The 26,367-nt window shown below is 39.6% G+C and overlaps 2 protein-coding genes across 7 annotated transcripts in view; one reads left to right on the top strand and one right to left on the bottom strand.

Annotated features, from left to right (window-relative positions):
• Window positions 1-1,838: 1,838 nt before the first annotated feature.
• Window positions 1,839-19,168, bottom strand: SLC25A16 (solute carrier family 25 member 16). 5 transcript variants are annotated; one of them, XM_074830282.1, is made up of 9 exons: window positions 19,049-19,168; window positions 18,043-18,135; window positions 15,656-15,789; window positions 13,959-14,022; window positions 7,730-7,851; window positions 7,125-7,191; window positions 6,168-6,330; window positions 5,218-5,286; window positions 1,839-3,447 (listed from the first exon to the last, which is right to left on the bottom strand). In XM_074830282.1, the coding sequence occupies exons 1-9, from the start codon at window positions 19,140-19,142 to the stop codon at window positions 3,291-3,293; spliced, it is 963 nt and encodes a 320-aa protein (XP_074686383.1). In that variant the 5' UTR covers window positions 19,143-19,168; the 3' UTR covers window positions 1,839-3,290. The 5 variants fall into 5 exon arrangements, 4 of the variants coding, with proteins under 4 accessions (XP_074686383.1, XP_074686386.1, XP_074686384.1 ...); XM_074830285.1 differs by lacking the exon at window positions 19,049-19,168 and adding an exon at window positions 16,294-16,353 and having other exon boundaries at window positions 18,043-18,111; XR_012623928.1 differs by having other exon boundaries at window positions 3,369-3,447; window positions 5,218-5,587.
• A 350-nt stretch (window positions 19,169-19,518) lies between these two features.
• Window positions 19,519-26,367, top strand: part of TET1 (tet methylcytosine dioxygenase 1) — an 88,741-nt gene continuing 81,892 nt past the window's right edge. Inside the window, exons 1-3 of one of the 2 annotated variants that reach the window (XM_074830280.1) lie at window positions 19,519-19,780; window positions 19,907-20,026; window positions 21,311-21,389. The gene's annotated coding sequence lies outside the window, so the exon portion shown is untranslated. Of the gene's footprint in view, window positions 20,027-21,310; window positions 21,390-26,367 lie in introns of both variants that reach the window. The other variant, XM_074830281.1, reaches the window with a different exon arrangement.

Raw genomic sequence — 26,367 nt, 5'->3', positions numbered from 1 at the left:
AGGTCTACTCTGAGGATGCCCAGGGGCGAGTCTGTCACTTCCGTGCTCACTCACACTAACTGCACAGAATGAAAACACAGTTAGGGACCAAGCACGGAGATCTTTCCTTTTATACCTGTTTGAATTGGACAAATAGAGTTGTTCTGAGTTGCAAACATAGAAGGTGGCCTGTAACAAGTGCCTTTCATGCTCCTTTTTCAGGAAAGGAGGGGAGGAATTTGAAGAGTGTCCATAGAATTTGTCCACCTCATTGAAATGAGCAACAAAAAAAACATCTGGAGAATATTAGTAGTGAAATAAATAAGAGACATTGGAATTAATCAGTGTAAAAAAAAAGTGGTTCAAATACACAAAAACTTTTCTGTGTAATGACTGCAAACTGCACTATTGGTCTAAGTGCCTTAGTTACAGCAGGCAAAATTTTCAATTATACGGATGTGGAGATGAAGTAAGGGGGTGATTTTAAAGACGCAATGTTTAATCACTGAAAACAAAGCCCCCGAGGCTGAGATTTTCAAGACGTATCATGAATAAGCCCGTATGAGACTCTCTCACCTGAAGGAGTCCTAAAATGGTGCCAGAATTCTTTTCTACCTTTATGTCAAACTGCATTGGGAAGATGTGGGTTTAAGAGAGTTTAAAAATATTATCTGAGGCTACATAAGTCAGTTCTTCACAAACTACTTCCTTCACTGGATACAACTATTAGTTATGAGATTATTATGATATAAATTTTTAGATATAAAGTCAAAAACAGATATTCAGGCCCCTTCCGTTTGACGAAAAAGTAAACAGAAAAAAATAATTAGAAAGTATATGATTAGGTCATAAAAATGAACTTGGCTGGAGCCTAATCTCATACTTTTTACTGGCTAAAATTAGATGCGGCTTGTTCAGTACACTGAAAATACTGAAGAGACAGACAAGGAAAAAACAAGGGAATAAACCCCTCAGTTCAAAATGAAAATAAGCCCAGTTTTCATAGAGCTGTCACTGGAGAAAGAAAGAGGATTTACAATTAAATCCCATGTTTCCACTCTGGTAGTCAGATATTCTAAATAAATTCTATGTTCTAACAGAAGAAGAAATACCTGAATAAGCTTTCCCGAGTTAGAAATAGCTACTAAAAAAAAAAATATTAGAAACTCCAGTCTCCTCCCATCTAGCCCCTGGAGAAAAGTACTTTTCTTTCATAGACCTCGCTCAAAAGTATTAAAACGCTTCCAACTTTAAAATTATTCATACACTTTTAAATTTTATTTTGAAAAACTAATCCTGAAAAACAGCACAGTTTCATCCAGTAGGTCTGGTTTTCACATTCAGTATCTTACTCAATTATTTAGGGGACACTTTTTACTGCTCTATTCCTCTCAAGAGTGAATATGCTGGATTCTGCTTTATTCTGCATAAGAACTGCTTTTCATGACACAGCTCAAACCTGTTTGAGTTCCTCAAATATATCACTTTTAGTAAAATTAAGATGCAAAACTCTAAATTTAAACATCCTTAACAGCATTAACATGGCAAAGAACTGGCACCTGAGAAGATGCTTATTTGCTCACACAGTAGAACAATACAAGGAAAGAAAAACTGCACATCTCTTTTTTTAATACCATGGATTGAGCTGTACTGCAAGGACTTTAAAAGATAAAAAATTTGTTATGATATTGGCTAGTTTTCCTTTAAGTGAAACTAAAGATCAGATGAAAAATCTTATTTGTTGTCTCTTAATTAAGAATGATGATGTTCTGCAGATTTACCTACAAGGGCAAACATACAGATAATTCCAGAAAGATGCATTCTTTCTGGCTGCAACACATACAAATCACACAGAGACATTAGTTCAAAATTTTTAATAAAATAAATTCAAATACGTCTCATTCTCCGTCCATAGCTGCATTGTTAAATATGAAAGAAATACACACTTTTAAGAAACTGGAAAAAAAAAAAATTGAGCCACAAAAGTTGGTATTGAATATATAACTCAAAAGCCAGTTTGTCTAATTTGTCCAAACTAACCAAATCAATCTTACCATCCACCACTTAATATAACCATTACCAATTCTTAAAAGACACTGCTAAAATATTTACAATAAATAAATAACTTACATCACTTAAAGTAAATGCTTTACAGTTTCCTGAATCAAGTGAGTAAAATCAAGAGTACCAATGCAAATCATGTATAAACAAGTCTGGAAAATAATTCCCTCTATAAAAGGAATCGTAAGAGGAGGAAAACATGTAATAGTCTATTGCATACCATACTTCAGAAACAGTACATACACACATCTACAGACTCCAATACAATCTTCATTTTCTTTTCTTGCACGAGAGGTTGAATATGGTCCATATGCCTAAATAAGTAAATGCAGCAGCATGCAGTCTTGTTTGTCACCATGTTTTAAGGTAGGGACAAACCTGTTTACACAAGCTAGTACTAGAAAGTACATAAAATACTCAGTCTTTAATAAACTGAATTGAGAACATTCAGCTCCACAGAAAAGGTACAGAAATGCCTTTTAAGGTTAGACCCATACTAATTGCCTTGAGGAGATCTTTTCTAGCACTAGTAAAAGTTCCCCCTGGTTTTATTTGTATAGATACAGCATTTTTTATAACAGAATGTATGCCAAGAAACTGGTTTCCAAATTGCAAAATTTCTAATAATGTTAAATACATCTTTGTCATTTTGTACTGAAATGGTTGAAGAGACTTTCATATGTACCAATCTGAAGATATATGCATTGTTCTTGCATACAGAAAACTTGTACAAAAAAAGAATGAAAAGATGCGTAAGTCATGGTCTGCTGAGTTCAGCTTCTACAGAGCTGGCAAGTATTTGAATATGAAAATCATTGCATTTTGTTCAAATCAGTTTATTCAATTTAATTTTTAAAGAAGAACAGATGTCTAACTACTAGCTTAAAAAGCAGTATAACCATGTGTGTAACTCCTGGAATGGTGATAAAGCTAAATAACTAACAGCTTGAAACCCGTATAAAATGTGGGTGTAATTTTAAAACTGTGTAATTCTTAACATTAATCTAATGAAGCCTAGAAGATCAAGTACAAAAAAATGTTTATAGCTAACTAATGTTTATTTTGATCTGTCTCCTGGTTTGACTCCAGGAAATTAACCACATTTTGGCAAATAAAAATGTCAGACAACAGCAGTTCCACAGTAACAGATAGCTTGCTTTTTTTTTTTTTTTTTAAACTTCAAGTAATTTCCTCACCAATATAATTTGAGGACTGATAGTGTAGTTTTACAGGAAAGTCTTCTAAAAAAATTAGTTGAGGTGCAAGAATTGTTTCATAAGTTCGTATGTGGTAAAAGCCACAGCCTGGGAAGGAATACAACGAATATAATTTAGAGATAAACCACGGTATAATCCTCTTCGTATTCCATGTTGTTGATACACGTATTTCAGTGTCTGCACCATTGTACTGGAAAAATAAGAACTGAAATCACTATTGGATACACATATTCAATAGTCAAAAATCACTTTCTTTAAATACAAGACACTGTTTTACTTAGTTCTTAAGAGATCTATGGAGAAAAACCCATGGGACTCCATATAGCAAAGCATTATAGTTTTTTTGGGACCCAGAAGACAGTCTGAGCTTCTGCAAGTGATCTGAGCCACGAGGCTGGGAATTGGAAACGGACAGTGCGATCCCATCTGAAGAAGTTTCAGTCTGAAAATACCTGCCCAAAAAGTCACATTAATACATTTTACATCAGAATGGCTATGCATATTCTATTGCCTATCTGGCAGGAAGGAGTTGGGAAGCATCAATTCTTCTTACAAACATAGCACAGAGTAACAGAAACATAATTTGCCCAATGCAGCACACATTCCTTGCATTAAAGATCAGTATTTAGGCTTCTATCCCATTCTCCTTCTTTGAACACTTGATCATACCACCCGTCCTTCTAAAGCTCTGCATATAAAATTTACGTTTAGCTCTGTATGTGTGTATCTTCCTCCACCATGACAAAGACCTAGTATTTTCTCTCAAAAGAGAAATGCTAGAATTTAAGTATATAATATCTGACTTTAATAAAAGCAGAATTTGCAGTGTATATGCAAGAACGATTTTCCTCACATACTTACATTGAAACTGAGTGGACACTAAATGCAAAGCAATGTAAGAATCTCTAAGATGCTCAATATTTCCAAGCTATTAAAGACACTGCTCTTTGAGAACACCTTCCATATGCCTCAAAGCTTCAAAATTTCCTACTTGTTTCATCCTCTCATCCTCTAAAGACATATATGTCTACTCTCCTTCAAGGCGCAGCTCTCAAATACAGTCACAACAATATTGTTAAATTGGGAACCCTAAAGTCTGTAAAATAGTTCTCACAAATGCAGAAAGTAAAACCCCAAGAACAATTAACACATTTTTATTTTTAAAAATATCTGGAGTGGAAAATAGGCAAACAAAAAAACTGTTAAGGCTGCTAAGGAAAATAGAACAGCAACTTTCACAGTAAGCAACATCTAGGTTGTTTATGGAAGGTCACTACTGTTAGTAAGATCCAATTTGCCACCAGAAGGTTCACACTGAATCACACTGGATTCAGACATGCACAATTCCACAAGATTGAAAGTAACCAACATAGAACTGCCTTTGGTTGAGGCAATTTGAAATTCAGAAAGTTTTTCAAGATGAGAGCCGATTTAATACTATGATTTTAAGGATATTATGGTACTTCCTCTACTACTGGAGGAACCCCAACTACGTGTGGGGTGTGGGACATTACTGTAAATGCAAGAAAAGTCAAATGGAACAGTATTATGCAAAATCATCTTATGGAACAAATTCTGCGATGTTAAAAAACACTTTGAAACATTTCACTTCAGTAGAAGCATGCAGTCTATCTCTTAGGGATCCTGCTGATGTTAAAGAAAGACATTGCAAGTAGAGTTAAAATACAAAAAAAAAAAATATGTTACTAATACAAATGCAGTATTAGTAACAAAAGTTCGTAACAAAAGTGCCATTGTGACTTCAGGGGGTTTTTGTTAACCTCAGAGTGGTAAGAGCAGCTTTTGTCTGAGTGGAAACTTACTCATTAAAAGAACAAAGAAATCAACAACATAGCAGTCTGGGCTTTGTTTAGGTTTTTTAAAACTTTAAAACTAAGAATTTAACTTTGCTCAAGAGGTCTAAGAATTCAGTTACTATGGATGAAAAGAAAATACTTACAGGCACTTTTCAGAGTCTGGGAGAACTGCTCCTAACTGCATTCGCCTACGAGTTACATCAAGAGGATATCTACAGAGGAGATATTTGAACAGCAGTTCAACCAGATGTGTGATCACTATACGAATATAGTTTAAAAAAGAACACAAAGAAGTCCATGTGCAACCTCCAAGCTCCCTTTTCTGTGAGTCAGGAATCCAGCTCAGATTCTCAACACAGCTGAAAGTTCTCCAGAAAGGGAGACTTCCCCTATACAACCAAAACCAGCAAATCAGATCTCTTTAATATATTCCATTTGGCAAGAGTAAGGAAGACACATGAAGATCAGATGAGACTACAAAACAGTCTGTAAAACGCTGGAGGGAGAACACACCTGAATCAAAAATAAAATTAACAATTTAAGGATTAATAGAAAATGACATTTGTAATGCAGCGATTTAGTGAAAAATTGATGCTGTATTAGTCCATTAAACTCATTTATTTTATGGACAAAATAAAATATGACAAGGACAGCATGAGAATGGAGAAAGCAGGCAAAGTAATAAAAAAATGAATGCCAAATACAATATCTAAGACTTTTGGGGTTTTGTTTTTAATTCTATGGCTTCACAGGTTACATTGTTTTGAAAATAAACTGCAATAATAAAATTCTGCAAATTATATTCGTGGTCAAAATTTCATAGCTTACCAAACAAGATTCCAACTGATTTTAGGAGATTTGTCTGAATTTGTTTAATCGACTCAATGCATATACCTTTAAAGACCCTGAAGATTAAATAGATATTTAGTAAACGAAACAATAGGTAATAAGTGAATTCCAGTGTCTGATTAACCTGATTTAATAACCTAATAACTAGACTTACATACAACTATATTCTCATAAGTTTCTTTAGAATGAACAGCTATATAGAAAAAACAAAAGAACAAAAAACCAACACAATACCCAAACTTACGATATCGTCTGAGCTATTGCTCCAGCTATGCCACCACACAGCAGATTTACATGTGTTTTCAAAACTAAGACATCAGGATTATCTAATGAAGGCCGTCCAAGCAAGTTAGGTGCTTGAGCAAGTCCAATGCTCTTTAAGGTACCAAAGGTAAAAAATGAAAAACCTAAAAGGAAATTTAATTTTATGTACTTTCATAAAAAGGCAAACTATTTGTCGATGCATCATTATCATAAACAGAAAACTGCAATTACAAAATGAAACTATTTTCCAATTCTTTTAGAAGATTTTTCTTAAGCAGAAAGAAATAGACAAATAATAGTTTAAACTTCTACAGTAACTTCTGTCCAAGTGAATTAGTGTTTATAATTAACATTAAAAGAATGCTTTAAATAAACTAGACCGCAGGTTTTAAATTACTGGATTGCTGTTAAGAGTAACTCCTATGATATTTTTAACTGAAGAACATCTTTCATCTTTTAAATATGAGTGTAGTCTAGCTGGGCAGTTCTGATGTTCCTCCATCCCACCTCACCCACTGCTTTAGCTTGTTTAAGGATTGACATAAAAGTCACCAGGAGATGGAGCCAATACAGAGGCTCTACAACTCCCGTCTATAGAGTGCTCTGCTCTCTCATGGATCTACCTGTTTGAGAGAAATATCCTACATGCTTTATTGTGGGAAAACTGGGAAGCAGAAGAGAAAGAACCACTACTTTACCTCTCTCCTCCTCAACTCCAAGATTCAGAAAAGCTAGGCTTTGCCTATTGAAGATGCTTTAACACACATTGAGCGATTCTAGATTAAGATTGAAGAGTTGCAAATGCATCTACTGGCCTCCCCATTCCATTGAGTAAAAAACAGAATTACTGATTTTAACAGGAGCCAATTAACTGTGTAAATATATTATGTAGAGCACATCACTGCCAAAGGACTGCCACGTCCTGGTGTTAACTTACCCGCATATGGCGCCATTCCTACAACAGTTGGCGTCAGCCCTCTGTAGAATCCACTAAAACCACCTTCCTTTGAAAGAAAAATACAGGTACATTTGTGGCAAGAAATACACCAAATGTCTTAACAAGAATCTGTATGAACATGGTTGTTCATACAGATTCACATGACAGCAATCTGACTAGCATCATCTAGCACCAAGGAGCTAACATCCGTTTCTTGTGCCTGAAGACTGAGGGGACAACTGCCTGGCTCCATAGGAGATAAAAAAGTGAAAATAAAGGAGAACAATCTACATCCAACATCATAATCTAGGAGACATTCTGCATTATACATATCCCTCCTCCCCAAAGTTCTTGTATCATTACTACTTGTTCTTGAAAAGCAACTTCTCTCTGCTGTTTTCAACCTCCCACTTACATGAGTCTTAGCTACATCTTAGCAGCCTAAGTAGAAGGAAGCATCCAGATAAATTTTTACATTAAAAAACTCAATGTGCACGCACTGAAGTCATGTTATTTTCCACCAGGCTACTATTTTCAATGCAGTGCAACATTGTTTAAAGAGCATATTTTGCTTTGACAGGACTGAAGATTAAAAGAAAAAATACCTTTGTGTAAATCATCTTGAATGCATGGATAATCCCCATGTACTTGTGTTCCCCTTTTACTTGGAACGCCAGACGAACTCTAACCATATCAAGAGGGTAAGTACAAATCACTGCTGTAATACCTTTATTAAAAACAAAAACAAAACAAGCAAACAAAACTCACCTACACCTTATCTGATTCTAGGATTATTTTGAAAAGTCAGAATTTCCTTTTGTGGCAGTGAATATAATAGCATATACAAATTATTTTGTTAAAGAAACACTTAAAGTCACTCATAATCAGCAAATAGGAACAGTAACTTCAGCAACACATGAAGGATTTATGTTTATACTTGGTGTTCACTGAAGCTGCACACCTAGGCCTTGATTTTCCAGAGATTTATAAGCCTAACTGTATTCACATGAGCAATCTTATTTAAGTCCATGGCTCATAAGTAACAGGCTAGTCAAGTGCATCAGCTTTACTGGATTGCAACCATGAAACTTAATCCTACATATCTTAAAAAAAAATAAATTTAAACCAAACCACCAAATTTACATGTTTAATTTCAAAAGGCTTTGTCAGAATTTGATGTGATTTACTGGATATAGATACATGTATTTATCTACTACATCTGAAAATACTAAATATATTCTAATGACATTTAAAATAGGACAAGAAGTAAGGTAACGGTTTTAAACTGAAAGAGGGCAGATTTAGATTCAATATAAGGAAGAAATTCTTCCTTGGGGGTGGTGAGACACTGGCACAGGTTGCCCAGAGAAGCTGTGGCTGCCCCCTCCCTGGAAGGGTTCAAGGCCAGGTTGGACGGGGCTTTGAGCAACCTGGGCTAGTGGAAGGTGTCCCTGCCCATGGCAGGGGGTTGGGACTAGATGAGCTTTAGGGTCCCTTCCAACCCAAACCAGTCTATGGTTCTATGAAAATAAAGTCAGGATTGTACTGATGAGGAGTACTTAACTGCATTGCATTACTGTATTTTAATAGTTCATGTTACACCAGCACTTCTGTTTCAAAACTCTGACCAAAAAAGTTATTTCTAGACTTAAGATGCCAAAAAAAAAAAATCAAATATTAGGATTCATTCAGTTATGAACTGCTTCAAAACTGGTTCCATACTGACCAACTTGTAACTTTGGAAACAGAATTCCAGTACAGAGAACAACTCCTCTAACAGTTACCTGAGTAACAAAATCTTTCCTACTGCTAGTTTTTGAGGTAAATCACTCAGCTGCTTACAAATTATTGGGAGGGAATAGTTAAAACTCTTTACTAGAGATCATTTTTTGGTGGTATACCACCATCACTTGGAAAAAAAATACTAGGAAAAGGAGCAAACTCATGACTGATACTGTTTTCTACCAGGTGCTCTGATTTAGCTAAACATCACCCTTAAAAATCGGTCCTACAGAAGACAAGCACACTTTTTATGCTGGCAGGAAATTGCCACTTCCTCTTAAGTTTTAATAGTCTCTTAACAATATCTCTTTTTGTAGGTGTATCATTTCCCCTCCTTTCCACAAGGTCAAGAGAAAACCACCACAGAGGGGAAAAACAAAACAAAACAAAACCAACAACAAAACCCAAACACAACACAACAACTCCGGCAAACAAGGTCCTGGTAACTTTTATGTCTGGAGAGAAAAAAAAGCAACCTTAGTAAGCTGAGTGATTTGACATAAGATATCATGATTGGATGGGGAGAAAAAAAAAGTATTAACACCCTAAGTGAGCTATCCAAAAAGCTGACACTGGTCAACCGTTAATCAAGAGTAAAGTTTGTGGCCTTCTGGAGTAGCCTACCAGTAATTTATTTTAGAAGACAAAAACATTTCTGTCAAGAGATTTTGGACGACTCCTCTGAACAAAAAGCACACATCTGCAGTTGATTTCTGATGTTGTCTCACCCATAGGGTTCAAAAGTTGGAAGCTGCAAAACACCAAAGCAACTTCAGGACTTTCCACTGACCTACATCATTAAAGACAATCCCTCAGACTACAGCCTTTTCCTAATGGATTGCCTGAGATGTCCAGAAATATTGTAAAATGGATGAATTCAAGCAGTTTAGAAAAAATAAAATAAAAAAGAGGGGAAAAAGCTTTACAGAGCTTAAGAGTTCACAGAAAAGTCATCCCACTTCAGAAACCAGACAACTTTATCCCCCTTCTCTTTCCAATCATGCACTAATACGTTTCCAGGAATATTCTCTGAACAAAGATTAGCAAACAGACCAACCAGGAGCTTGGTGAATGCACTAGCTGGTGAACACAGCCCAAAAATAGTACAATTGAAAAAAAAAAAAATCAAACAGAACTGAAAGAAACCATATGTAGTAAGGATTTAAATAGGATCTTTTTTTTCTTTTTTCACTTTTTCTTAAAATCCTCTAGCCATGAATTCTGAAAAAAATGGAATTCCCAACATCATCCCCAAAAGATGCTTTCTTGAAGCAACTGGGAGAGGTATATTACTCCTTACTGTTCACATAAGCAAAATGTACATACAAGGGATCAAGATTTCCTTCGGGGCTCAGAAGACCCACTATCTTTTCTAGGAGAAATAGCGGCCAGCTTTGGGACACAGTCATTGTGGTGAAGTCTACAAAATTAATAACATTCTCTCTAGCTCCCTAAACAGTGTGAGTTATCAGAAGTCAGACCACAGCATCTTAAGGCCAATTCCTTGTCTTGAGGAAGCAAAGTCTATACCAAATAATGAAAGTTGGGCCAAAAATCTCTCCCATGGTTGGTTAAACAGGTCAAAATTGGAAGTATCTCAACAGTTAAGAGATACATACTGCAATTCCCAGTGTCTCATCTGAAATAATCATAACAGGGCAATGTAGCTCCTACCTCCTTTAAGGAACGACTTCTTCAAGAACAGCAGACTTTTTCATTGCAAATGCTGACTCAGAAGTCAAGGAAAGACCATTCTTCACTTACCATATTGTCCTCAAGCACCTTTGACCACTCTTGGGGACAAGATACTGGGTTACACAGACCCTTACTGAGACTTAGCGTCAATGAAGCACAACAGGAATTAGACTGTCCTCGATTTGCTTCCCAGGCTTTGGGAGTTAACAATGAGATTAGCTGTAGAGGGACTTATCTCTGTCTCCCAATTTCCCTACTATTCCTCCATCCTTAGTAATACTCTTTTCTTTGAGAACAAAAACAACCCCAAACATCTGGAGCAAGAAAAACCCCAAGTGAGCTACATTTACAAAGGTCAGGAACTGCAAACATATCTGATACAGAAGTCATAAAAACTTGTGTATCATGCTCTTTGTAGTTTATCAATAACTATGAGATCAAATTAAGTACTACTAGGTGATCAGAGGTATACAGTTCAAAAGCTGATAAGCACAAGTCACAGCCTTGAACTGCAGGAAACACGTTCCTTCACTAGCATAAAGACTAATTCATCAAGGAGGCATCTTCTGAACAAAACAAAGCTTCAGGAACTATACATACAGAGAAATAGCTGATGACAAAGAGCTGCCTAATTTACAAGTCCTAACATTTCTAGACATTCAATATATAATTCTGTTTCTGAATTGCACCTGAGGAAATAAACAGCACAGATTCTTTTACCTATTTGAGTCAACCTTTTAACTGTTAATTACATACTATTTAAAGTTGAGACAGTCAGTATCCTCCTAGATCAATACTATTTTCCAATCGTTTTTACTAAAAAGTAAAAGTAAAAAGATAAAACCAAAACCACGCTTTCTGTATTAGGTTCATGGAACTTGAGTTTGTTCTAGATAGCATCTAATCCTTTTTGGCTTTTTTTATTTTTAAGTTAATCAAGCGCAGGGGATGAAATACATATTTCTGTGTTTTAATTGAGATTTTTCAAATAGAAAACTAAAAAAACATTTAGAATTGCAAAACCATCATATGATACAGGTGCTATTTGATCATTTTGTTTCCTAAACCCCGATAACCTCTATGATTTTTCTATCTTCTCCCCAGCTCTGCCTTTCCTTAAAAGAAGTTATACACCATTTATTTGTTAATGAGGTGTTACAACTGAAATTTGAATCACACAAGACTCAGGAAATCCAGAGTTAAAGTTTCCACAGTAACTTTAACTTGGCCTCCTGAAATATATGCATTACAATAGGTTTTTCTTTTCTCTCACTCCACTACCCCCATCCTCATTGCCTTGTTTTTCCCTGTGGATATGCTTTTGATCCTGTTTATCGGTTACAGAAGATACTCAAATGTTTCCCACCACTCTGAAGCTGATTCAGGTCTGTTGACTGCTAGTAATGTTGGAAACACTGACATAAGCAAGATTTAAGTATCAGTAGCATACACAGAAGTGAAAACAGACAGCTGTGTGGCTAGATGGTGTAGAGGGGACAAAAAGGAAAGGGAAACAAGGGTTATGCATTTTCAACTGTGTAATATTGGGTTCCAGAAAACTGTGAAGACCCCTCTCCATCAACATTGGGGTGCATGCAGCACACCATCTCCTTTAGTCATTTAAACTTGGAAGAAACAGAATAATACCCCTTGTTAGAGCCAGCAAGAGACTAAGCAACAGGAGTTAAAGCAGTTTTTACCAATTGCTTTTAAAAGTCTCTTCTTCTTTTGTTTGCAAATCTAAAGAACTTCTGTATCAGATTTCAAACTCGACGCTCTTCTTAGTGCCTCCTTCCTCCTCTGTATCTTCTTGGCATACTCAATATAAACCCCCCCACCCTTATTGATCTAATAAATATCCCAAAAAGCAGTTAATGCCACCTAGTAAACAAATAGTAAGACACTCGTGTGTGATGCTATTACTATACCTGACTGCTATATTCATTTCACTGCCCACCTAAGTCTAGCTCATCTACTCAGTTTTGAGGTTCTCAATACCAGACTATGGAGTATACTGTACTTAAATGCACCACACAAAGCATTTCATTTGATTGTGCTTTCCAGATAGTACTGTATATTTATTTTATTTCTGTTACTCTAACCACACAAAACAGATTTAACCAGTAAGGTGCTTAAAACGATGCCAGATGCTATTAATTTATCTACACAAAGAATCCCAGCATGCCCAACACTGACGAAGTTAAGCTGATTATTCAATGTTTTCACAGTGCCTCACAAGTCAGGTTCCAGGTCTCTGACAAGGCTCCTGAAAAAGCTAATAATAAGCTTTTGGGGGAAAAAAAAAATAAAAAAATATAGTGTTCTTTAGTACAGTTAAAGCTGGGGGTAAAGAAAGAAAGAAAGAAAAAAAGGGGAAAAAAATTATGTATTTTTTCCACTTCTTTCAGATAGAAAGCCAGCCAAGTTCTGGAACATATCTTGCCAAAATGGGGTTTGCTAGTTTTTAGGATCTTTGAACCGTTTAATTTTATTCTCTTTCCTTTTCCTCTGATCACATGCAAAGCCAAAATACTTTTATGAGGTCTTCCTAGTTTAACTAAAGGTAGTATTAACAAACCCCAGTATTTTTATTCCAAAAGAAGCTAAATATTAACACTCGTGTCATAACTACTTAAGGACTGTCACTAGATGGTATTAAGCCTGTCTTACAAAGTAAAAGGACGTGAAGAACCACCTCAATTGACAATCAGTCCACTATTACTTACCTTTCCCTGTTTTTTCTTAGCTACTTTTGGCTGAATAACTAGCAAGAGGAAAACAGAAATGTATAATCATACTATATACTGGCAGTTTACAAATGGGTTTTTCTACTGCTATTGCACTAATTGATAAATGATGGGTTTTGACATTCGTACATATGAGCTAAAGAGTATCATGACAATCCTGCGTTGGATGTTGAACAGTCTAGACATTTCTGGCAAATCCAAAGAATCCACCCATTTAAGGAGCTGCAGTTCTCTCTATTTCTATGGGCTTATGTTCAGCCTAGTAGCAAAGGCAGACGGGCTCATGAACCAATTCTGCTAAAACCTGCATCTTCATACTTCACCTTGATGACTCTGGGTTCTTTATTTTTTAAAAGCCATAATAAACACTAGAAAAACTGTGCTTTACAACATTGCACAGAATTCAGTGCTTCAACAAATATGTTTTAAAGAATACTCTTAGACAAACAGTTTTCAATTAGGCAACTACTTGTTACATTAACCATTTACTAGTATTTTTGCTTAATACAAATTTGCAACAGTTTGACCTGAAAACACATCAAATCATCCTCTAAACAAATATTAACTTTTCAGCAAAAGGGGCATCTGAAATCCAAGTACAAAACCATACCTGCCATGGATCCAGCCATTAATCGATGCACATGCCCTGAAATCCCAAGTTGCTTCTTTATTACCTACAAAATACAGAACATTTACAATAGTCGTATACTAGAAAATATAGGGAAATACATCACGCAGTTTATTAGCACATTAGTGCAAACTCTGTAGCTGTTTCCAAGAAGTTTGTAACACTGCAAATTCAAACCAGAGCCCTTAATTACAATTAAAAGAATTTTCTGAACATTGCTACTGTTACCACTTCCTTATTAAAAAAACGGAAGTGCTAGAGTTCTACTAACAAGGCAAAATGATTAGTTGAAAGTATTTGTACTGTTTACTTCAGAAACTAGATTAATTGTTTATTTAGTTATCTTTAATGTGTGTCAAACAAGGCAAACTGAATGGTGTCCTTGTAGCATGATAGAGAGCAAAGGACACGGAGCAAAGTTGAAAGCTGACACATTTAAGAGTAAATTTTTCTTCCATGCACAGCATGTGAAACATACTCCTATGAAGGTATTTTTGAGAGCAAGAACTTCCTAAGTTACATTACGTTCTGGAAGGAAGTTAGAAATTAGTTTCCAGGCTTTTATCAAATAACTGAGACTAAGAAGCAGTTTCTGCTATAAAGAAGATCAAGAATTGATCTTCCTTCTTTAAGAACTGGTTTTTTTCCTTTTACATATTCCAGCAAAACATCTTGAATATTTGATGACAATTAATAGATAAAAGAAGCTGCTACGATGCTAAATTGTTTCTTGAAATTTGCAGATTCATAAACCATTTAATTATAAAGCATGGCATGCAGTCTTTTATTCAACACAACATAAAACAAGCATAGATCAACAGCATTTATGATTACACCACAAAAAAACTCAGAACATATGAAACTCATTGAAGTTACTTCTTTGTATCAGCCCTCTGAAATTCGCTCTTTAGGGAAAGGAATCATAATTTCAGTTTCACTGTCTTCAATAAAGATCATGCAAGTTACTTCACTGCGTACTAAAACTCAACTTTCAAACACGGAATTACTCATCACTAACAGTAAAGTGGTATTTCTGATCACACATAAGCAATGTTTAAAAACATGTTCATACTAACACCTGACCTCCAAAGCTGTTACAGGGATTTATTATGTATTTATTATGAAAGACTAAATGCATGAGAGCAGAAAGGAATCCACAAATCTTGTGGGACCCTGAAATAAGCATTTTCTCTTCCAGGTCATTTTTCTCTAGAGCCTGACATAGTCATTTGCCAGGTCAAATATAACAGTCATATCCAGAGAGACTTTCAAGTTTAAGTTATTCCATCCATCAAGTACTAAGACTCCCAACACAAAATAATAAAGAGGTTCCATTTTACATTTTGTTCCTACATTATTCACAAAGGGCTACCTTATAGCAATACAAATAGCAGCAGACTTTAGACTACCTTTTTCTTTCCTAAAAAAAGTATTATTCTCAACAATACAAAGGTACAAAAATTGGTGAGAATTTTTTTCCTTAAGCAACACTGCAGAAAGTTTCACTGTTGCTCTGACTTTTTTAATGGGTAGATTCAGATAAAATTAAGCAACCTTAGAAAAGACATGCAGCTAATTAATAAGACACCAAAGTTTCAGTGTTAGTTTTGATCACTTAAAGAATCTGTATTCACTGTAGGCAGGAAAAAAAAAAAGAAAACAAAATAAATTCAACTAACCTTTTTATATTGGTCAAATGCCATAAACTGAATTGCACCATATGGAAAGATTCTAATCATCATTGCCCCGTTTCCTTTATACAGCCCAAGGTAACCTTCCTTTTTGGGGACAGCACACAGTGTAGAAAACACTCCTGCCAGCAATACAAAAAGAGGTATTTAACAACTACACTGAGGGGAAGGAAAAAAAAAATCAAGCAAATATTACTGACAATAAGAAAGTATGCATAGAACTAAGACAGGATCATGTTGCTCATGTAACTATGGAGAGTGGAAAACTCACTTTCCATGCCCAAACATTGCCAGACGGAGGAGGTTTAAGGTTAAGTTTTATCAGCTTTCTCACCTCCCAGCCTCAGTGAACCTCTTTCTGAATTCATGCGTTCAGGCCCTGTGGCTTGCCTGGACTGCACGCAATCCTATTGCAGATGATACTATCCACCCACAGAAGCTAATACTAGCAACAGAAGGAAGGAAACTGGTTGACTTGCGATTCAGTCAGTTCAAAATAGATAAACAAATACTTTAAAATCGAAAACCATGGGAAAAAAAATCTAATATTGTTACATGCTAAATTACAGATTAAATGCCATCACTAAGGAAATGGACTAAACAAGTTTAAGACTCTCGTTACTTACAATTTACACATCTCACACTTCCTGTTCCAGAGCTGTTGCAACAAGAAGCAATCCTATTCCCTTTTAATAGGTGGGAAATAACGCAAGATCACACAAAGTTTGGGCAAAACCTACGCTTTTATTATAAACATATTATTAGTTACGCACAATTGCTATCAAATTGACTTTTCAACTTTTTTTGGTAAAGGAATAATCTGTAACATTTAAACAGTTTTCATCCATAGGGAACTACTTAATAATATAAGAGCTGAACATGAAAAAGTCTTACACATCTTACTTTCAAGCAGAAAAAAAAAGAGTACTTGACAAACTTTCGTTTGAAGTCTAAGTAAAACAAGTATTAATTAGTTTCTGAGGTTCTAAGAATAGAACAATAAATGTATTTTTAAGATTTCACACTTATTACACGCCTCTGAAAATACTTAGGCCATGATTAGAATTTCTCTCTACTCTGCAATGATGAGTTACTGTTCTTCTTTCTTAAAACCTGCTCTGACACCCATGTAGCACAAACTCTCCACAGAGCAAGGGCAGGAAAAACATTTAGTGAGCACTTCGATGAACCAATCCACCACGTCTCTGCACTTACAGGTATCCACATCATTTTCTTTCTTGCCTACACGTAACAAGAACATACACTGATGTCAGACACGTGCCAAATAATGAGCACCCTATCTAGCTCCCTACATAGGGAAGCATATAAGATTTTCATTGCCAGTTATGGCACAATACAAAGTAAACAGAAAATAAGGATTTAAAGTATCGGTCAAACCAATTATTTCAGCCTGCATTCCTTAGACTACAGATTTGAGTGCATTCTTATATGACTGTGTTACCAAAATGCCACATTATTTGCGTTTCCCTTTTCGGTACCGTGAAGTGAATATATATCCACTGAATTTTGTTTCAAGATTTATTTTTCCAGCCTTAAAAAAAATTATTTTTAGTGTCTAAATCACAAATTTCAAAGTTTCATTACATGTAAAATTAACTAACTCAGAATTATTTTTTTTTTCTTGCCAACTGTAACCCACTTTCAGAACAGAAGTTATGACATATTTCAAGAACATAGGGCATAAAATACCTCAAATACTCTGCACAAGAGGGCACTGTTACAGCCCCACAGAGAACGGTTCTGAACACAGTGACAACGGGGAGTTTATTCTCTCACCACGATGCAACACAGATGCCGAATACGGATCGCCGGCACCTCACGCCAAGCACAGACCCACTTCCATCTTCCATTGGCATCAAGCACGCTGCTGTGCCAGCGCACCGGAGCCTTGCGGGATGCGGCGGGCACCGTCTTGTCATCACCAGCCCCGCCAGGGCTACCAAGCTCCGAGCAGCGGCGGTTCCCCCAGCCCCTGGGAGCCGGCAGTCGCTGTCGCAGACTGCAGCAGTCACCAGCGGTGACAGTTTTTACATAAATGGCCCAAGCTCTGCAGCTGTGATTACCAACCTCCTGCTGGCCTCGCTAAGGGGAAGATCAAGCCTGGCTCTTACGTGCCTTTTTGGGGATTGTTCGGACATCTCGATCGCTAAATCAATACCACAACTTGCTCACACTGGGCTTTGTTTTTCTTTCGAAACACTAACAAAACGCAGCCCAGAGGCTGACCAGACGGCTCCAACCTTCTGCCTGATTAGCGCCTTTTTTTATCAGCCACATCGTTGAATAAACCAACAGACCCAAACCATACACATTGCATTTAAAACCAAAAATTAGACACGCAGCAGCCATCTTACCTAGATGTTTGTAATGGTGGTTATGAGCTTGCAGCAAAATCTTTACTCGATCCAGTGGTGCAGTAGTTGTTTTGGCACAACAACCTGCAACACCTTTCCAAGAGGGGAAACAGAAAAGTGATGGGATGCAAAAGTTCTTCACGTCAGCAGATAAATAAGGGATTTTTCTAATGTATTTTTAAATGGAATAGGGGAGGAGAAACTCAGGAACTGGAAAAAGCCCCGACGACGAATAAACAGCCTCTATGAGAAGCGTGTTACAAACCGCCTAAAGCCCTAATGAAATGTATTAGTTACTTTTCCCGATTACAAAAACCCGAGCCATCATCTCTCAGCTGCTTAAGTCACAGCAGCGGCTTTCAAAGTTACTCAAGAGTTTTCCGCCCTGCTTCCTCCTTCCCTTCCGCGGAAAACAGCCCCCGCTGCTCTCCCCAGAGCGGGCTCCGTGTCCGCCGCGGACCCTCCGCTACTCCGGCGGGGAGCCCCAGCAGCCAGCGCTGCCCGAGGGGAACACCTGAATTAAAGCAAAACACCTTCCTGCCCGCCGGCAAACCGGACAGCCGGGACAACACCCTCCGCGAAGAATAAAGAGGCTTTTTCTCCAAAAGGTTAATAACGCGGGGTGGTGTTTGCTGGGCTGCCCCCCGCCCCCTTAATCTCCACAGCAGCAGCCGCAACAGTCCGGGGACACGGGATGACCCCAGCTCCGCGGCGAGGGACGGGGCTCCGCGAACATGGAACTGGCGACTACCCGGGGCTGCGACACACGGGCCAGTCACCTCCGGGCGGAAAAAAGGGGGGAAGGAGAGCCCCCCGCTCCCCCAGGTGACGATACTGCCGCAGACGGCTTTACCGGGGATACGGACAGGGAGGGGACCTCCGCCGCGCCGCCCCCGGCCCTTCCCGGCTCCCCCCCCGCCCCCCGCCAAACCCCGGCCTCCCGCGGGAGGCCCGCCGAGACCGGGGCACGGCACGGCACGGCACGCCGCCGGGCCGGGGCACCCACCTCCGGCGATGAAGGAGCGCAGCCAGTAGAAGTCGCGGCGCGCCGCGCCCGCGGGCAGCGCGGCGCCGGGCCCCGCCGCCGCCGGGGAAGCCATGGGGCAGGGCCGGGCCGGGCCGGGCCGGGCGCGGGCGGCGGCGGCTCCCTCAGGCGGCGAGCGGGCAGCGCGTGGTGCCGCGCGGCGCCCCCGCCGCGGCGCAGGGGCGGAGCTCGGGGCGGCCCGCGCCCTCGCTGCGGTCCCGGCCGCGCCAAGCCATGGCCGCGGCCGCCGGGCCGCTCCGCTCCGCGCCGCGCCGGGCCGGGCCGCGGCGCCGGCGGATCGCGTCAGAGGCGGGGCGGGCCGGCCCCCCGCCGCACCGCCCGCAGCCGCCCCGCCGCCGGTGCTCGCCGTTCGCTTGGGCCGGAGCGGAGCGGCCCGCAGGCCGCAGCGGGGCGGGTGGCCGGGCGGGCAGCCGCGGGTAGCACCCCCGGCAGCTGCTCAGAAACGGTCGTCGGTGCCCTGCGCCAACAAACACAAACGCTTGGAGCTGTGGGTGCACGCAACCGAAACCTGAACAGCTTTACTTCGGCTATGCAGTAAAACGCATCGGGTTTCTTAAAGCATTCGAATAGCTACCTCAGCTTCGTGCCAGGACATCGACGTTTCTTTTGTCTACAATCATAGTTTCGTATCTAGCAAAAAAATTGTATTTTTATTCATATTCAAGTTTCAAAATGCATCAGAACAGGAAGTAGGTACTGAAAAAAAGAAAAAGTTGAGCTTCTGCAGAGTCAGAAAGGTCAAACGCAGTATCATCTCTGGAGCTGTCAACAGTTTTTGCAATTTTTTTTTGTTTTCTGCGATGTCTTTGTTGAATACAGGTTGTAGGGCTTTCCAGGAGGCGTTCAGTTAAACTTCTGTCCTCAACTCTTGAAAAAAACCACACTCTGAATGCTGGTGCATGGTATAAGGAAGGAAAGCATACCTGATGCCAGACACTGGTGAGAAAGTTAATGCTGTCATCTTTTCTCTGATTTCTGCAGTTATTCATATGTTTCTCATACAACTTTCGCCCCATACTTCTTGACCTGAGTTTCAAGTGTTCTATGTACACAAATCCCTTTTTTAAAAGTCAGTCTTTTAACATGAAGAAAACAGTCAAACAGATCGCAATGCTTGCATGAGTAAAATGAACCCATTTCCAAACAAATTTGCTGGAATGTTTTTTCTTCCCGCTTGTGTCAAACTGCCTTCAACAGAAATTACTCATTTTTTCCTTTAATAGGTTACATTCCTTAAATTAAGTTTGCTTCAGCATTGAGAAAACTTTATTTTGCTCTGTTTGATCATGATGTCATTTATATATTTGGGAAATGGCTGTTACAATACGCATTTTTTCCAATAATAAAAGAATACATAGCAAAGGTGGACAGATTTCTTCCAGAAAATATGAAGTCCTTTATAACAGACAACTCTCAAGCCTTTTTACATATTTTAATATACCTGGGAAATTCATAATTTTTATAGAAGTCACTCTGATGTTTAAGTGTCTAATGGAAATGCAACTGTTCTGTGAGTTATTGAAGCAAGCTTTATAGTCACTGTTGATGTGGTTTTCCCCAGACGTTCTTTTGAGATTCTGCTCAGGAAAAGCCTCCCCCAGCACCACAGCAATCATACTGCTTTAGTAGCTCCAACTGCAGAAACTTAATTCATTTATTCATTTCACACAGAAAAGTGTTGCAACTACACTAACAGATGAAAGTCATCTAGTTTCTAGAGTTTCACCAGTGACTAGAAAAATCTGATAACTGCATAAATGGACTGTTACTTCTTTTGGATACAGGCAAGATATTTCAGGAAGGTACTTTGTCAACCCTTGCAATTTAGGGAGGTGTACCCCATGAGTGCATACTGGTTAGGAAAGCAATAAGAATCTTGTATTACAAAATTAAACAGAACATCTCATAGACATATACTAACAAAAGAAAGAATTCATCAACAAGCTTTATGAGTAGAGCTTTTTTTTTTTTAAATACTTGCTGATATAAAATTCTCAGAAGCTAGTAAAGAAAGTAGAACTTCAGTAGTAGTTCATTATTTGCACCTTCAAATCTTAACATTCTCACTGCTGTCACTTCATCTTTTTACCTTGAAGTGTTTATGCCCTTTAGAGAATTCTTCTGGTGACTTCTCTTTTATGACCCATTCTTAAAAGTCATCAGCATTTTTAATGTCACTCAGGTTACACTCATGCCTGACACTATGTCATCCTCTTCTGGCAGATTGATGATAAACAGGGGAAGACATTAATGTTAGGATACACAAGAGCAGAGCTGCTAACCTGAAGAAAAATTCAAGCAGGTAAGTAGTTTTATCAACAGCTGTAATTTGTTTCTGAAATTTTTGTTGTTGAGGATGTTTGTTTTTGTAAAGATTATTTCAAATATTTATCAATAGAAATAAGTCATCAAGTCTAAAGTTAGGTAAGCTGTTCTCATGACAGCTGTTGCTGAAAAGATTATTTTCAATGCTCTTAAAATGCTGGTGTACATTTTGAGACAGTTGTACAAATTATGCTCAAGTGTCATGACTCTGGGATGTAGGCATCAGAAAGATTTTTTTTCGCACTTTATACTTGCTTCGAGTCTTTATTGGTTAGTAATCTGAAGTGACATCTATCTAGTTGTCCATTTGCCTCAAAACATATCCAAACCCACTAGTACAGGACTTTACCCACATGAGACTCAGCAATTCAAAGAATTTTTTTTCTTCTTCTGCAACGGGAATTATGGCTTGCAGATACTCAAGCAAATCTCAATTCCTTGTCAATGTGGCATCTTAAGCTCTTTTTGTCTCTGTCAGCAAGCAGATAGGACGGTGTTACTTCCTGAGGTGAGATGAGCTAGGAGCCAAGGGTGACCACAGCAGGGGTGGTATCCTCAGTGACAGGGCACAGTCCTGCAGCAGGACAGGCAGGGCTGGGTGCTGGGAACAGGCTCCATCAACAGTCACAGCACGGGCACAAAGCAGATCTAGAGTCCATCCAGAGAAACAAGTGAGGAGCAACAGGAGATAAGGCCCAAAACAAAGCTAGAGCCAAATCTGAGAGTCTTCTACCAGCTAGGCCCAGACAAGAAACAAGGCCTAAGCCAGGACGCAAAGCAAGTATGCCTATAACAACCTGAGCTTGAGTGGAGCTCCTGGGCCCATGGGTGGAGGCCCCAGGCGAGGCTGGTCAGGGCCATTAATGCCTGTTGGCACCCTCAGGACCCTGACAGTTCCTAACCATAGCGTGGCAGTGAGGTCTGTAAGGAACAGAAATACTTGCCTCTCCAAAGTCATTGAGTCTGCAAATGCAGTGGTGCCAAATTTCTCTAGCTAAGCAGGCCTCTTCCTTTCTTTTGGGTGCACGTCATGCCCTCTGGTATCACATGGCTTACTGCATATGTGCAGGAGACTTGAAGCATCCAAAAATGCCAGGCCAGTGCATGCAAAATTAGCCAAGTCTTTCCAGATGCAGCGTTTACCGGCCAGGCACAACAAAATCATTCTGCACTCGAGGTTTATATTGTTCATGCACAATCATGCAGTGAAGTAAGAGCCAAGATTTCCAATCAAAAAAGAAACTGGGGGCAAACTGCTCTCCACCGCAGGTCAGGAACATCTGATAGGAAATATTTAGAATAAATGCAATGGGCCTGTATAATGGGCATCAGAAGATGAAATCATAGTCCCTTCTGGCCTTACTTCATGTAAAATGGTATTAACGCTTAAACTATCTGTGTTCAGCATGCTTACAAATGTTACTTTCAGTGCCAATCAGCCAGGTAGATACTATCTACAGAACCAGGGCCAAGAAAGACTAAATGAGGAAGTCATTGTCAAAACCACAATTAGAATTCAAGAGTTTCTGCATAAAACTCATGTTGTTCAAGACTTTTCCCTTTCAGATACTGCCAACTAACAACACTGTGGGTGATTTATCTGATCATCTGTGTTACAAATACAAAGGCATTAGCAGTGGTTGGCTCGTGTTCAGCTGGGTTCGCAGGCACAGCACCACATCGGTGCAGCGTATAGCGTCCCAGGTCACGTCTGGTCTGGGAGCAGGCTGGTCACTTTGTCACACTGGAGTCTGAGCTAATAAATGTGAAGGAGGCTTTGCAAGGTAGGTGCTTTAATCCATGTTTTGTAACTTCACAAGGAGCCAGCTCTAATGTCTCAGTATCACATTTCCACTATGCGGGAAGCAGGGCTAGCCAAGATAGGCCTGGTTTGATCTAATCTTTCCCTTACAAAGCACCATAGGTATCTTTGCACTGTAACTCCGAGAGTTTTTGGTTTGTGGAGGGCTTAACTTGGGTTCAGCATCAGTGACACATCTAACCTTCCCTAGCCTGGACTGATGCCTGTTGCAGGGGTCTGATTCAGATGACTCTGCAGGACTGACTTAGGGACACCATACCTGAATAGTTCTGTTTACAGGGTCAGAGCCCTGTGGGCACTAATAGGCCTTAATGGACCTGACCAGCTGCACCTGGGGCCTCCACACACATCCTCTGCCCATGGGCCCAGGAGCTCTATTTAAGCTCAGCCCTGGCTGAACTTTGGCTCCTCTTGAGTTTGAGCCTAGCCTTGGTCCTGTTTAGTCACTATGGACCCTGCTCAGTGCCTACTTGGTTTGTGTCTAACTTTGCTTACCTGCTGGGTCCCCAGACCTGTGGATTGATTTCTTAGTTCAGCCTCAGACCTGTCTCATCTCCTGGAAGCTGATTTATTACCTGGATTCCTGGCTGAATGTGGATACCACCCCCTGGCCTCTCCTGTTTGCCCTCTCTGTGTATGGGGGGGGTTGGGTGCTGGCTAGTGAGGTCTTTGTACTGCTGGTTGTTGTGTGGGGCTCCCTGTCTCTCAGGGAGAAACTACCCCTCACAGCTCTGATATTTACCACAGATTCAAATTTTGCTGGAGCAATGTGCAGAGCAGAACTACTTATGGGTTTATGCATGGTATTCCTTGGTATTGTGTTGTCCAATTTTATTCATTCTGCAGGTATGTACCAATTTGCATGTTATTCTGGATAAAAACACAGGGATGGTGGCACTGTGTCAGACCAAAGGTCCACTGGCTCAAAACTTTACCCCTGGCAGTAGCCAGTAGCACATACACAGGGAAGAAGGCTTGAGTAGCATACAGGGCTGTTTCCTCAACACACTCTTCCAGCTTCAAGTAATGTGTAGCTAAAATAGTTTTGTGTTAAGTAGCTTTTGATTAAATTTTCTTTCATTACTTTTGCTTTAAAAAAATTTAACCTGTGAAGTTTTTAGCATCTACGTTGTGCTGTAGCAGTGAGTTCCATGGTTTGACAAGATGTTGCATGAAGAAATAGCTGTTGTGTTTGATAAACTGACTCGATATCCTCTACTTCAGAGAAACAGGGAGTGTTTGCTCTCTGATAACTCTTTCCGTGCTGCTCTTGTTTTTTCAATATAGTGGTTAGCATTTCACCCAGACTGCCTTCTTTCCAGGGTGAAAATATTGGTGTATTTAGCTGCTCCTTGTGCTTTTGGCCACCCTTGCTACATTTCTCTGTGCCTTTAAGTTCCACTTTCCACCTTTTAAGCGGACCAGAACTGCATGTTATATTCAAGATGTAAGCAGACAATAGATCTGGACTAAATTTCTCCCCTTCTATTGTAATGATTGCTAACACTCCACTTGAGCACCCAGAAGAGTTTCACAGAAGTATCTGTCACAGTACCAGCATCGCAATTTTGAATGGTAGTAGCTAATTCAGAGGCCGTGATTTCCATGTTTCCACCCATATGCCTCACTTTGCATTTCAGTGAAAGGGTTTCATCCACCATTTTGTTGCCCAGCCAGTCATTACTGTGAGATCTTTCTCCAAATGTTTATACTCAGCTTGTCTTGGTAGGCTGAGTATCTTAGTGTTGCCAGGAAAGAAGTCACCTGGTGCTACTCCCTTCCTAGGATATTTATTAGTGTTGAAAAAGACCATGAGCACATATGTCTGTGGCTGTGAAAATGAATAATTGTTAATTCTTATTTGTTTCCTGGCCTTTAGCATGTTTTTAAGGGAGCTGTGATTGTATGTGTTGGTGTTTGGGTGCTCCTGTTAACCTGCCTATGTTAACCAAGTCTTAGCCCTCCTTGCTTGTTGCTTTTCTCTGAGTTATTCATTCCTTGCTCTGCATTTTTTTCAAGCCCACAACTTACAACTTTATTACTGTCTTCCCAAGAAATATACTCTGCTATATGGGTGGCTCTATCATCAAGTTCCTTCTATGTACTTTTGCTGTGTGCTGCACTTGGAGAGCAATAGTTGTTTTACTTTTCAGATCATCTATTATTTTACCTTATAAAAATAGCTTGTGTTGCCTCTTCTTTTAGCATGGCAGGTCTTTGGAATGACAGAAGTCTTGATATCCAGCCCTCTAGAAAAGCAGTCTTCCCAGCAAACTGTCAGCTTGAGGAGGAGATGGTATGGTTACACCCAGCAAAGAGAACTCATGTGCATTGCTAAAATTACCTGCCACTGAGAGCTGATCAGGCAGATGTTCAGAATTCGGGTGTATGTGTTGTTGGTTTCACCTTGTTGCATCTGAAATGTCTGTGAGCTTGGTTAAGATTCCCAGACTGTATTCCTTTTCCACTGCAAGGAAATAAAGGGGAGGAATGAGGAGGATGGAGGTACAAATTGGTGACAGGCTACCTACCCACTGGCACTGAACTGCAGCGGTAAGGGTAAGCTGTGCACATCTGGGCCACTGCTGCTCCTTTCCCACATGTCAATTAAAATAGTTAGCAAAACGCTGGCATCTAAAGCATCTTTATGGAGTGGATGTGGACAGTACTGCTCTCTTGCATGCAGCAGAAAAGCCCCTCTGCGGGCTCACATTTGAATGGGCTTGTTCCCATTCGAATACTGCAACAGCTAGAGACTTAATAATAATGAAGCTTTTCTTAAAAAGCACTGCTACGCTATGTTGCTTCATAGATCCCATTTGCAACATCTGTTTCCCAGTCTGCAGAGATGTTAGACTTGGTGGCCTGCTCTCCGCTCCAACAAAAGGTGGTAGCGGTGAAGAGTCGTGTGAGAACACTGGACAGACTCTTCCTCTTACATTTCGCTCACCCGCTTCCCTCTGGGAAGGAGCAGCAAATATCATCTGCGGCTCTTAATGGATGAGGTGGGGGATGGGAAGAGCAAGGCTCATTATTTCTTTTTTTTTTTTTCTTCGGGAGAGGGCGGCTCAGCAGCACTTCCTCTTCTCAACCAGCATCTTCCCCATCCTTCTGGGCGTGTTTGCTCCACTCG

This window comes from Strix aluco, chromosome 7 (genome assembly GCF_031877795.1).
Source record: "Strix aluco isolate bStrAlu1 chromosome 7, bStrAlu1.hap1, whole genome shotgun sequence".
Lineage (NCBI taxonomy): Eukaryota > Metazoa > Chordata > Aves > Strigiformes > Strigidae > Strix > Strix aluco.
Note: the sequence above shows the minus strand (reverse complement) of the source record. Positions and strands in the feature narration are given on the sequence as shown.